The following is a 13199-nucleotide window of genomic DNA, read 5'->3' on the forward strand; positions in this document are numbered from 1 at the left end:
GTGTTATCCCTTTATGCTGTTAAGGTGTATTTTAGATTATTGTTTTTATGTAGTTTATTTTACTGTCGATATCAATAATTTTAAACTGTTATTTTACAGAATTGAAGTAGAACTCTGATTCACTTTAGAGAACTCATGCTTTAACTAATAAAGTTTCTACTAAGTGAATATACTCATAAACATGGAAAATTAGGGTAGCATATTTTCAGTCTATAATTATGTAATTGTATTGGCTTCGCAAGCTTCTAGTGAGGCATTCATGCTCTCTACTTGCAGACAGCTGAGGCCAAGGTGGAGTATATTGCTAGGCTCCTTGCTGCCTTTAACAGGCATGGAAGAAATTTCTGTGGAGTGAAGAATTTCTGGATTAGGATCACTCAGCATACTCAGACCTAGTTACCATCTTATTCCTTTTCCTCTCAGAGATTTATAACTTGGTCTTCATTGTAGTAGAAAGAGTGCTACAGTGAAAAATGAGGGCTTTTTCCTTATCTGTTTTTCACTCTTTCATCACTAAATAGCTAGATAACCTTGAATAGTTTACTGAACTTTCTAGGCTTTATTTACTTCATCTGTGTAGTGGGAATGATAATATCTTATATGCCTGAAACAAAATTGCTTGAAGTTACTTTGGGCTTTACAATCTGTGATTCTATGGAAGGAGAATTTTCTGTGGGAATATACCTATATTTGACGGTAATCAGTGAAAAACACTATTAAAGAAATTTAAAACCATTTTTGTAGGATATGACGTCTATAAAATGATGGGTTCTAAAGTGTTAAAAATTGCAGTTCTAAAGGAAGAAACAAAAGTAGAAAGAGAATAGGGAAATTAAAGATTTTTAAAAAGTTAAAAATGTGTAGTTTAAAATTGTTCAAAAGAATATTTTCACAATTGTCTTCTACCTATAAAATAACTGTAGAATTATATTGATTGTGTATGTCAAACAAGAATAAGAAATTATACAAGGAAAAAGAATATTGATGGATTAAAATTAATATAATAGACATTTTTGTATAGAATTACATTTTGAAATTCTTAGGATGATCTTTACATCTGAAATGCCTTTCTTCATTTTATATCAGTCACATTTATAGAAAATATTTCTGTGTTGATTAAGAAGGAATTGTTCTTTTAAGTTTAAAATTTTACTTTGTTTTACTTAAAACTAGAATCTTAAAAAATTTATATATATATATATATTTTTTTTTCTTGCTTATAGAAGTAACTTATGCTTAATGTGGAAAGTATAGTTTAAGGAAGCATAAAACGTATTGGGTGTCCAAATGAGAAGAAATCATTGCTAACATGTAGGCATATTTCTAATCTTTATAAAAGCATATAATGAGTAAAATACTTGTCTTAAATGCATACCTGACTGTGATTACTTTCTGATACCTATGTCAAAATAATCTTGTCTGGCTTGTTCATTGGACTAACCAATCAAATAAAAAGTTAAAGCATTACACATTTTGTTTAGAAAGGTACCTGCATAAGTTGGAAAATACTAAAAGGGGCAACAGAGTAAATTAGGATATTCTTTAGACATATATTTTCTTAAAATTTGTAATTTTTTATGTTCTTAGAGAATGTATATAGTTATAAATTCAAATTGTGATAAAGCATATGTATTCTGGTAAGTCTTTCCTTCATCACTACTCCCCACCCTCCCAGTTCACCTCATTACAGATAACTGCTGTTACTAGTTTTTTGAGCATTCTTCTAAAACCAGGCATGTAGCATAATGTATACATGGCTTTTAGACATTCAAATGAAAAAAAAAATACTTCTGTGTACTCACTGTAGAAGCCTTGCTCTAACCATTAAGGATATATGTGTGAACAAAGCTAATAAAGTCCGTTGAAGCTGACAATTCTAGCGTCAGGGGAGACACATAATAAACTGATAAACCAAATATATATCAGGCAGTATTAAGTGCAATGAAGAAGAGTAAAGCAGGGAAAGGGACAAGAGTATAAGGATGGAGAAATGGGACTGTTTTAGATAGGGAGGTCAGTGAAGGCCTATCTAATCATACAAGAAGAGAAACCTGAGTAAAGTGAGAGCAGGTATCTAGAGGAAGATACTTCTGTTCCAGGCAGAAGGAAAAGAATGAAAGCCCTGGTCTAAGAGTATGCTTTGGTATTTAAGGAGGCCATAGTGGCTGAGTGGCCAGAGTGGCTGAAGTGTAGAGTAAGAAAGAAGAGAGTGCTAGGAGGTGAAGTCAAGCTGTAATGATATATCTTAATGATTATAGCATAATAGAAAATGTTGAACTCCTTGCATCAGATTTCATTACGTGGCAGTACCATAATTTAACCTGTATGCTGAAGATGGACTTTTAGTTTATTTCCAATTTTGTGCTGTTAAAAATGGTACAGAATATAGTTATGTATACTTCTATACTTTTGTGCTTATATGCAGGTATGTCTGTAGGTTTAAGCTATAGGATTTGAAATTAAATTGCCCTTAAAACAGTGAGATACCACTACATATCTATTAGAATGGCTGAAATCCAGAACATTGACAGCACCAAATGCTGACAAGAATATGGAACAACAGTAACTCTCATTGCTCGTGGGAATGCAAAATATGGTACAGCTACTTTGGAAGACAGTTTTGGTAGTTTCTTAGAAAACTAAAAATAATCTTACCATAGAATCAAACCAACTTTGACATTTACCCAGGTAAGTTGAAAATGTATGTCCGCACAAACATTGGCACGCAAATATTTGTGGCAGCTTTATTCATAAACTCAGAATTTATGCCAAAACTTGGAACCAACCAAGATATTCTTAAATACGTGAATGAATTAACAAACTGTGGTACATCCACACAGTGGAATATTATTCTTTGAAAATAAGAAGTGAGCTATCAGGCCATGGAGAAAATATGGAGGAGTTCCAAATGCATATTACTAGGTGAAAGAATCCAATCTGAAAAGGTTACATACACTATGATCCCAACTATATGATATTCTGGAAAAGGGAAAACTAAAGAAACGATAAAAAGCTTACTGATTGCCTGGGGGTGGAGGTGGGGAGCAGGGCAATGAGGAGGGATGAATAAGTGGAGCACAGAGGGTTTTTAGAGTGGTGAAACTATTCTGTATGATACTGTAATGGTGTATACATGTTATACATTTGTCAAAAGCCCATAGAATGGACAACACAAAGATTGATCGCTAATATAAACTATGGACTTTTGTTAATAACACGGTATCAGTATTGGCTCCTCAGTTGTAGAAAATGTACCATACCAATGAAAGATGTTAATATTTGGGGAAACCCAAGGTAGGGGAGGGAGTAGAAGGGGATATATTGGAAGTCTTTATACTTGCAACTCAGTTTTTCCATAAACCTAAAACTGCTTTTTAAAAATTAAAGTGTACCGGCATACCTCAGGAGATATTGTGGGTTCGGTTCCAGACCACCACAGTAAAGCAAATATCCCAATAAAGTGGGTCACAGGAATTTTTTGGTTTCGCAGCGCATATAAAAGTTATGTTTACACTCTACTGCAGTCTGTTAAGTGTTCAGTATTGTTATGTCTAAAGAAAAAATGTTACATACCCTAATTTAAAATATTGCCAAAAAATGCTAACCATCATTCTCAGTATTTAGCAGTTCATAAGCCTTTTGCTGGTGGAGGGTCTTGCCTTGATGTTGATGGCTGCTGACTGATCAGGGTGGTGGTTGCTAAAGGTTGGAGTGGCTGTGGCAATTTTTTTCTTTTTTAATATATTTATTTATTTATTTATGGCTGCGTTGAGTCTTTGTTGTTGCGTGCGGGCTTTCTCTAGTGTGGTGAGTGGGGGCTACTCTTCGTTGCAGTGCTCAGGCTTCTCATTGTGGTGGCTTCTCTTGCTGTGGAGCACGGGCTCTAGGCGCACGGGCTTCCGTAGTTGTGGCTCGTGGGCTCTAGAGCACAGGCTCAGTAGTTGTGGTGCACGGGCTTAGTTGGCTCCACAGCATGTAGGATCTTCCTGGACCAGGGCTCAAACCCGTGTCCCCTGCATTGGCTGGCGGATTCTTAACAAGTGTGCCCCAGGGAAGTCTGGCAGTTTCTTAAAGTAAGACCATTAAGGAAGTTTGCTGCATTGATTGGCTCTTTCTTTCACAAATGATTTCTCTGTAGCATGCAATGCTATTTGATAGCATTTTACTCACACTAGAATTTCTTTCAAAATTGGAGTCAGTCCCCTCAAACCCTGCCACAGCTTTATCAACTAAACTTACATAATATTCTAAATCCTTGGTTTTCATTTCAAGAGTCTTCACAGCATCTTCACCAGAAGTAGATTCCACCTCAAGAAACCACTTTCTTTGCTCACTTATAAGAAGAAACTCCTTATCAGAGTTTTATCTTGAGATTGTAACAACTCAGTCATCCTCAGGCTAGTACTGTTGTGCTTTCTATCACATTTGCAGTTACTTCCTCCACTAAAGTCATCCATGAGGATTGGAATTAACTACTTCCCAACTCCTGTTAATGTTGAAATTTTGACCTCTTCCCATGAATCACATTGTTCTTAATGGCATCTATAATGGTTTTCTTGTTTCCAGAAGGTTTTCAATGTACTTTGCCCAGATTCATCAGAGGAATCACCATCTGTGGCAGCTGTAGCCTTACAAAATGTATCTTAAAAGACTTGAAAGTTGAAATAACTCTTTGATCCATGGGCCACAGAATGGATGTTGTGTTAGCACGCATGAAAGCATCACAGATCTCATTGCACGTCTCCATTAGAGCTCTTGGGTGACCAGGTACATTGTCAATGAGCAGTAGTATTTTGAAAGGAATCTTTCTGAGTAGTAGGTCTCAACAGTGGGGCTTAAAATATTCAGTAAACCATGTTGCAAGCCGATGTGCTGTCATCCAGGCTTTGTTGTTCCATTGATAGGGCACAGAGTAAATTTAGCATAATTCTTAAGGGCCCTAGGATTTTCGGAATGGTAAATGAACATTGGCTTCAGCTTAAAGTCCCCAGATGCGTTAGCCCCCTACAAGAGGGCCACCCTATGCTTTGAAGCTTTGAAGCCAGATGTTGACTCTTCCTCTCTATTTTTGAAAGTCCTTGATGGTCTCTTCTTCCAGTAGAAGGCTGTTGTGTCCACATTGAAAATCTGTTGTGTAACGTAGCCACGTTCATTACTGATCTTAGTTAGATCTTCTGGATAGCTTGCTGCAGCTTCTGTGTCACCACTTGCTGCTTCCCTTGCACTTTTATGTTATGAAGATGGCGTCTTTGCTTAAATCTCATGAATCAACTCCACTAGCTTCAAACTCTTCTTCTGCAGCTTCCTCACCTCTCTCAGGCTTCCTGGAATTGAAGAGAATTAGGGCCTTGCTCTGGATTAGGATTTGGCTTAACGGAATGTTGTGGCTGGTTTGATCATCTTTCCATACAACTAAAACTTTCTCCATATCAGCAATAAGGCTGTTTTGCTTTCTTATCATTCGTCTTTTCACTGCTAATTTCCTTCAAGAACTTTTCCTTTTTTGCATTCACAGCCTGGCTGTATGGACCAAGCAGTCTAGCTGTCAGCCTGTCTTTTTGACATGCCTTCCTCACTAAACTTAATGATTTCTAGCTTTTGATTTAAAGTGAGAGACGCATGACTCTTTCTTTGACTTGAACACTTAGAGACCATTGTAGGGTAATTAATTGAACTTAGGCCAGTTTCAGTGGCTTTACAGAGATTCTCTGATCTAAGCTTTAGATTAGTAAATCCCCAAAACTCCCAGTAGCTAATTCATTGTGTAAGTCATTTTCTATAGTGTAGGTTGCGCACCTGTGAGGCACTTGACAGATTTCCACGTATGCATAAAGACCTGTAGTATAATAACAGATGGAGGGGTGCACTTTTGAAGAATTCATTCAGGATCATAACACAAACTTACACCATTGTAATTACGCAAAAAGTTCCAAGGGAAATGCCCAAGCTCTTCCTTTAGGTTGGTGGTGGGAAGGAAGAAGTAGAAGGAATTATTATCTCCAAGGAATTATCTAACCCAAGGGAAAAAAATCAAGAAAACTTGTAATTCATCTGTGGAATCAAAAATTTAATTTGGGATCAAAAATTTAATTTAAAACTTAATTCAATTTAGTTTTAAAAGAAATAGCTCTAAAAACCACATCTGATTACAACTGTAGATGGCATTTTACCTTTTGTATTGATAAGTAGCACTTCAAATTTTACCTATGTGTTTATGGCTTTTCTCTAATAAGTTTTAAGGAGTGATTATCTTGAAGCCAACATAACTTTTATTTGAAATTGGGTTATAAAATTGTTGGTCACTTTCACAAGAGGGAGAAGAAGCTAGCAGGAAAACATGAGTAGGTTCAGATTCTGACATTTTGTATATGGTTTCAATTTAAAAATACACTTATCTTTAATACATTACATGGGAAGTCATACACTGAAGACATGTTGTTGCCTTTTCTTAATATATTCCAACCTTCCATGTTTTGCTGCACATAAATTTACCTAAAAGCTGCTCTTAAAGAATCCTTTATTTTGCCAACATTAATAAGTTTGAGGGTAGGGACTCTCTAATTATGCTTTTCCAGTTATAAACTCTATGACATACATCTAGGTTTTGGTTAATACTGTTTTTGGTTTTCTCCTCTATATGTTCACAATGAAAACTTTTGTTTTTTCAAATGATTATGCTACCCTGCCCAAATACAGATACTCATTCAGTAAAAATTTATTGAGTTCATATGTGCCAGCCATCAGAGATATAAAGAAAAGAAGGTATAGTTTTTGCCTTTGAAAAGTTGGGAGGCTGACATATAAAACATACAGTGCACTAAAAATAGATTGTAAGCTTTGTAAAAGCAGGAATTCTTGTTTGTTTTGGTCATTGCTGTATGGCTAGTAAGTTAATTAATTACGTGGGAGAGCCTTACTTAAAAAGCATCGCAGATAAGATGACGTTTTATGTATGAAAGAGTCTCAAGAAGAAATGAAGACCAAAATTATTATGAACTTACAAGGCCACATTGTTGTGAAAGAGCATGAAATTTTCAGGAAACAGTGTAAAATTCTGTGTGGCAGAAGCATGGGAGAATAGTAGGAGGAGATGAAGTTTCAGTGGATATTGTAGCCTAATTGCAAAGGCCTTGTGTGATAGACTAAGGGATTTAGTCATTGGGGAACCAGCTGTTTCTGGTAATCAGGAAAACCTAAGGTTTTGAATTGATGGTAACATTCAAATATATGTATTTTTTGAATCAGTGTCACTATTACACTGGATATTATGCAACATTGTTCCTTTTAACTTCTCCATTCATACATACCTTCCTTTATTCAAGAATCTCTAAAAGTTAAGTTAAAAAAAATATTTGGGAAGTATAAACTTTAATTAATTTATTTCTAAGTGTGTCAAAATTTGTCTTTAATTTTGTGAACTAGTTACTTTTAAGAAATTACCAAATACAACTGCAAGTGCAAAATCCAGTTTTTAAGTTTTTAATCTTAATCTTTTAAATTTTTATGATAATATGCTTAAGATTTGAATAAGCACATTTTTCTCAATAGCTTGATTCTTCATGCTGATTGCAAATTCTATTTTCTGTAAATGTTTTTACTTAAAATTTTAAAATTATACTTTTAATTTTAATATAAATAGAACATACTGATTTGATTGTGTTGTTCTTCTGCCAGGAACAAATACTAACCATGAGATTCAATCCTTTAGATTATGAATTACATAAAATTCTGTAAAAAAAGACCTGAGTGACTTTGAAACTTTATTAGGGAAAGGTATGAAAGAAGGAATTTGTTCTTGGAATTCAGCTTCATTAAGAAGAATGGCTCAGAATTGCCTCAGAATGGCTCAGAGAAATGCCTGAATATGGTACCAAAAATTTCTTGGAACTATTAATATTGGGTCTTTTCAGTGTTTCCATTCAAAGTGTCTGCTGTTTTTAATGCTATACCATTGTAACTGCTAATAATAAAAAAACATTTTCCTGCTTTCCACCAAAAAATTGCATTTGATATGTCGTATGTGTTCTGTGATTTCTTTTCTTACAGCTTGCCAGTATTTGCGGTGCTGAAATGTTTTAATTTAAGATTTCCTTCCTTTGTATCTTTTAGTTTTCTCTGTTGCTGCTTTTTCTGTGACACAAGCCTTTCATTATAGTCACTCTTCTTTTTTCCTTCCCCACTTCTTTCTTTTCCTTTTTTGAAGCCATGAGAAGCCGATCCATTGGTGAATGTGCTCTGCCATCGGCCTATATACGCAGTGCTAAAAGTGCTCCTGTTCTGATCCATACTTCCAAACCCTTCTTGCCTGATATTGTTCTCACTCCCCTTTCTGATGAGCTTTCAGGTAGTGCCACCTCTGCTAATTTCTGCACCACCTTTTTCACTTTTTAATCCTTCTGCTTTCAAATTTTGCTTAATCAAATGAACTCTTCAAAATTAATTTCTTTGGGGGAGGTGTGGGAAATTGGGAAAGTGGTTGAGAAATCAACATTTTGAGTTATTTGAACTCTAATGCTATCCTTGCAGTTCATTCTGGAAGTGCTAAGTTTAGTGCTGTGCCAATGACCAATATTTTGGGTTATAAATGGCCAATTTCTTTCACGTTTGATTTTTTCTTCTCAGGTGGTTATGTGAAGTAGTAATGTATATTTATAATGTCATTTTTTGACTAAATATATGGTAAATCTTGAATAATGCATTGTCCATCATTTATAGTAATGAAACTTAAGCCAGGGAAACGAAAAATTGAGAAAAGTACATAATCTAAAAGTTGCTTTGGAATAAATCTTTGTATTTATATTAGATTATAATAGCATGTAGAATTCTAAGAACTTAACTCATTTTTAAACCAAATAAACTGTTCTGTGAAACCCCAATTTCTAAGAAGCCTCAAAACCTGGTCAGCTTTCCACTTGTGCCTCAGGTCCTTGATCTCCAGTATTGGGGTGGTCTGCTCTTTAATAAGGCTTAATTAACATAAAATGCATAGTTCCTGGGTTCAGTTCAATGAGTTTTGAGAATTGTATAACCTCCCATCGTCTTTCACTGCAAACAAAATATAGAATGTTAGCATTACCCCCAAAATTCCCTAGTGACACTTTCAAGTCAATCTCTCTCTCTCTCATGCACACACACACACTCTGTAATTTCTATCACCAGTTTTTCTTTTTTAAAAAAATTTTTGTATGACTAAAATCATACAGTGCCTTGTCTTTTAGGCAGAAGCAAATTTGTGTTGAGTATACAGTTGACCCTGAAACAATGCAGGGGTTGGGGTGCCGACCTTCCACATTGCCCAAAATGCTTGTATAACTTTACAGTGTGCCCTCTATTTCTGTGGTTTCACATGGGCAGATTCAACCAACCACACACAGTGTAATCCTGTAGTACATATTTATTTGTAAAAATCCACAAATGAGTGGCCCTGTACAGCTCAAAGCCATGTTGTTCAAGGGCCAACTGTACTTACTATGCAAAATGTGCTAGCTCAGAGAAAGTTACTGGTGCATTCTTGGGTGCTTTCTTATACTCCTCTTGGGAGTATTTCCCTGACATTGCCACTTTTGGTTAGGTTGTTGATTTTTTTTTTTTTTTTAACGACCTATCTTTGTACCCTCTCAGTTTCTAATGGACTGTAGGCTTATGTGAGGGAAAGTGCATTTTTAATAATAATGTTATTTCAGGTTAAGTCCCTTCCACCATCCATTTCCCATTAAGATCGGAGATTTCTCCCAAACCAAGAGGAGGTACATAATTGAAAATTGAACAGTGAACTACATAAAAGACGAAGTTGTTTTTCGTAGTTTTATCTCTCCCCTGATGTGAGCAGACTTAATTGAACTCATAATAAAATATTTCCTGGGTGCATTATCTAAGATCAGGAGTTGAGGTTTCTTAAAACTGTTTCACCAATAAGACAATGAAACTGCCCATAGACAATCACTCTAGCTTTTAGTTATATGTAGAGTTTTCCAGAAAAATATATACCTGATACTCTTGAATACTTACAGGGTAAAAAGATACTCCTTTTAATTCCTTTTATGTTTGTTTGTTTTAACATACTACGAATTCTAAGAATGGACTATCAGTTTTCATTGTACTCTATCTCATCCACCCCTTTTTACTCCTCTGGTATTCTTGGTTAGATGACCATTCGACGTGCATTGTTGTGAATGTGATGCTATATGGTATATAGCTTTATATAGATAGACTATACTTGTTGAATAGCTGAATATCCTTGGGAGAGTTTTTCTTAAGCTCTGGGGACTATTTCAGGGGCATTGACATGGTCAGTGACATTAGTTCTTAACATCAGACTCATCTGATGTTGAACAAATGTTTCTTCCCAGGCTCCTGTCTCAGATTTTGATATAATATCCTGGGAGTTGCAGGAGTATTTAAGTTTATTTTTTTAAGCTCTGCAGGTAGTGCTGGTGTTGTGCAGGCACATTTTCCCTGTCCTCTCTCCTACACTAGATTGTAATGTTATTAACAGTACTTCATTATTTGAATTGAGCACTGTAGAGCAAAATATTTTGATCATTCTACTTCTGTTTTCTGAGTATCAGGAGAAAGAAGATGGTATGTCTCATGCCCCATCCTGTTCCCAAATTCTGTCTAATCAGGAAGAGAATTTTCTATCTCTAATCAAACAAGTAGGCCCTTTGCACAGTCAAGGAATTTATTTCTTCTCGTCATCAGTATGTGATAGTAACCTTTTACAGCTTTTCCACCTAGGAAACCAGCAGATTCTAGTGTAATTCTAAATTAGATTTTTTTTTTTTGCCAAAACAATTTGTGTTAATTTTTTTAAAAGAACATCTCAAGAAAAGTTTGAAGCTAACTTAAACATGGCATTATATAACATGTTTGCAAACAACTAAAACTGTATAATTTTATTATAAAAATATATTGGTCATTTGTCTATTTCCAGAATTTAAGAGTTAGGGAAATAATATTTAGGAAGATAAGAGTAGAAGATAGTTTAGTGTTTTAAATTTTAGTGGTCTAAAATTAACGTTAATTATTTGGGCCTAGTTTATTGCTTTTCAGTCTTTTCATATGATTTCAGTGATGTGGATACTGCTTTGAATTACCTACAAATTGAACATCAAGTCTTAAAAAGATGTAGAGTTTATACTAGCCTCTGCTAGTAATAGAATTGGAAACATAGATATGCTGTAATTCTTATCTTGAAGGTACATTGCCATTATAGCCCAAAGGGGCAAAAAAAATTTTTTTATTTACGTAAAGGACATCGTCATTTCCTTTAGGTAATTCCAGAAAAAAACTTGAGCTTCTACGTGGCATCAGTTTCTATGTAAACTAGTATAAGTGATTTTATGAATTTAGGAGCTGTGGAAACATTATTACTGATAGCTAGTGTTTGTGATTAACCAAGAATAGAATTTAAGGGAGGCAGCGGGGAAAGATGGCGGCAGCCATGCCACAGCAGGCCTGGACTGTGGAGCAGCTGCGCAGCCAGCAGCTGCGCAGCCAGCAGCTGCCCAAGAAGGACATTATCAAGTTTCTGCAGGATCACGGTTCAGATTCATTTCCGGCAGAACATAAGTTATTAGGAAACATTAAAAATGTGGCCAAGACAGCTAACAAGGACCATTTGGTTACAGCCTATAACCATCTTTTTGAAAGTAAGCGTTTCACGGGTACTGAAAGTATAAGCAAAGTGTCTGAGCAGGTGAAAAATGTAAAGCTTAATGAAGATGAACCCAAAGAAACCAAGTCTGAAGAGACTGGATGAGGGTCCACCAAAATATACAAAATCTGTTCTTAAAAAAGGAGATAAAACCAACTTTCCCAAAAAGGGAGATGTTGTTCACTGCTGGTATACAGGAACACTACAGGATGGGACTGTTTTTGATACTAATATTCAAACGAGTTCAAAGAAGAAGAAAAATGCCAAGCCTTTAAGTTTTAAGGTTGGGATAGGCAAAGTTATCAGAGGATGGGATGAAGCACTCTTGACTGTGAGTAAAGGAGAAAAGGCTTGACTGGAGATTGAACCAGAGTGGGCTTATGGAAAGAAAGGACAGCCTGATGCCAAAATTCCACCAAATGCAAAACTTATTTTTGAAGTGGAATTAGTGGATATTGACTGAAATAGTAAAGACATCAGCAACAATAAAACATGACCTTGAAAAACTTACGTATCTAATTAGAGCTGGTTACTATTGTAAACGAAGAGTCAACTGGAAAATTCAAGAAGTTAGAACTTGTTTACTTGATCCCCAACTTTTAAGAAATGTAATCCATTATAAATCCTTGAAGTTTAAAATATTTTACTACAGCTGTGTAAAATATCACTTAAAGAGAACTGACTTGCCTTTTACCTCATGTCATAAACTAAAAGGCTCAATAAAAAAAAAAAAGAATAGAATTTAAGTTTGGTAAAAGGGATTTTGGCACTTTTTTCTGTACCTCGTTTTAGAAATTATTAAAATTTTCTAGTGATATATTAGTATTATAAATTAAGGGATTTTTCCCCAAGGAACTAGCTTGATATTTTACTAATTAGCAGCTACTAATTTTTAATATAAAAGACTTACTTTCTTTCTGCCAGTATTTATTGAGCCCCTATTATGTGACAAGAGCTATTTCAAGCAATGGGGATATTGTGATGTTAAACAAAATCCTGAAGAAAGGTAAATTTCAGCGAAAAGAATTTTTTTTACATGTTATAAGCTAATATTACACTTTAATTTACATCTTATCTGTTTGAAATAGCAAAGAAAACTTTCCTTTGAAATACAACATTGAGAAAAAACTTTTAAATCCAGAGATAATTTCCAACATTTTAATGCTAAAACATCATTAAGCAAATCCAGAGATGAAATTTGACATTCCTAGTACTTTATGGGCTCCATAGAAAGCATTTCCTCAATGTTCAGGGGGGTTTGGGGGGGAGGGCTTTGTTTTTTTGTTTTTAGTTTGTTAAAAAACTTTTTTCTTGTTTTGCTCAATCATTTGCTACTGATACTTTAGATTAAAATAATTTAATTAGACGCTGCTGTTTTTTCAGGGTAAAATGTAAGCAGGATAATTAGTTTTGAAGGCCATTTTTGTTTTAACCTGTTGTTACCATTATTTTCAAAGCAATCCAATACAAAATTTCTGTTGTGTTCTTTTGTGTAATTTAGTAATATTTGTATTTGACTAAGTTTTGTTTTCTAAGATTCTTA

General features: G+C 34.9%; 1 protein-coding gene and 1 pseudogene across 8 annotated transcripts in view; both read left to right on the plus strand.

Annotated features, from left to right (window-relative positions):
- The window catches only part of RALGAPA1 (Ral GTPase activating protein catalytic subunit alpha 1), a 219804-nt gene that overhangs the window by 94574 nt on the left and 112031 nt on the right, over nt 1-13199 (plus strand). The window contains exon 17 of one of the 8 annotated variants that reach the window (XM_057720822.1): nt 8204-8344. The exons of the other annotated variants lie outside the window; for them this stretch is intronic. Coding sequence (XP_057576805.1) covers nt 8204-8344 — 141 coding nt within the window. The remainder of the gene's footprint in view (nt 1-8203; nt 8345-13199) is intronic. 8 annotated transcript variants of the gene reach the window in all.
- On the plus strand, nt 11432-12376 carry LOC130844736 (peptidyl-prolyl cis-trans isomerase FKBP3-like; annotated as a pseudogene).

The sequence above is a fragment of the Hippopotamus amphibius genome, chromosome 2 (assembly GCF_030028045.1).
Source record: "Hippopotamus amphibius kiboko isolate mHipAmp2 chromosome 2, mHipAmp2.hap2, whole genome shotgun sequence".
In the NCBI taxonomy this organism is placed as follows: Eukaryota; Metazoa; Chordata; class Mammalia; order Artiodactyla; family Hippopotamidae; genus Hippopotamus; species Hippopotamus amphibius.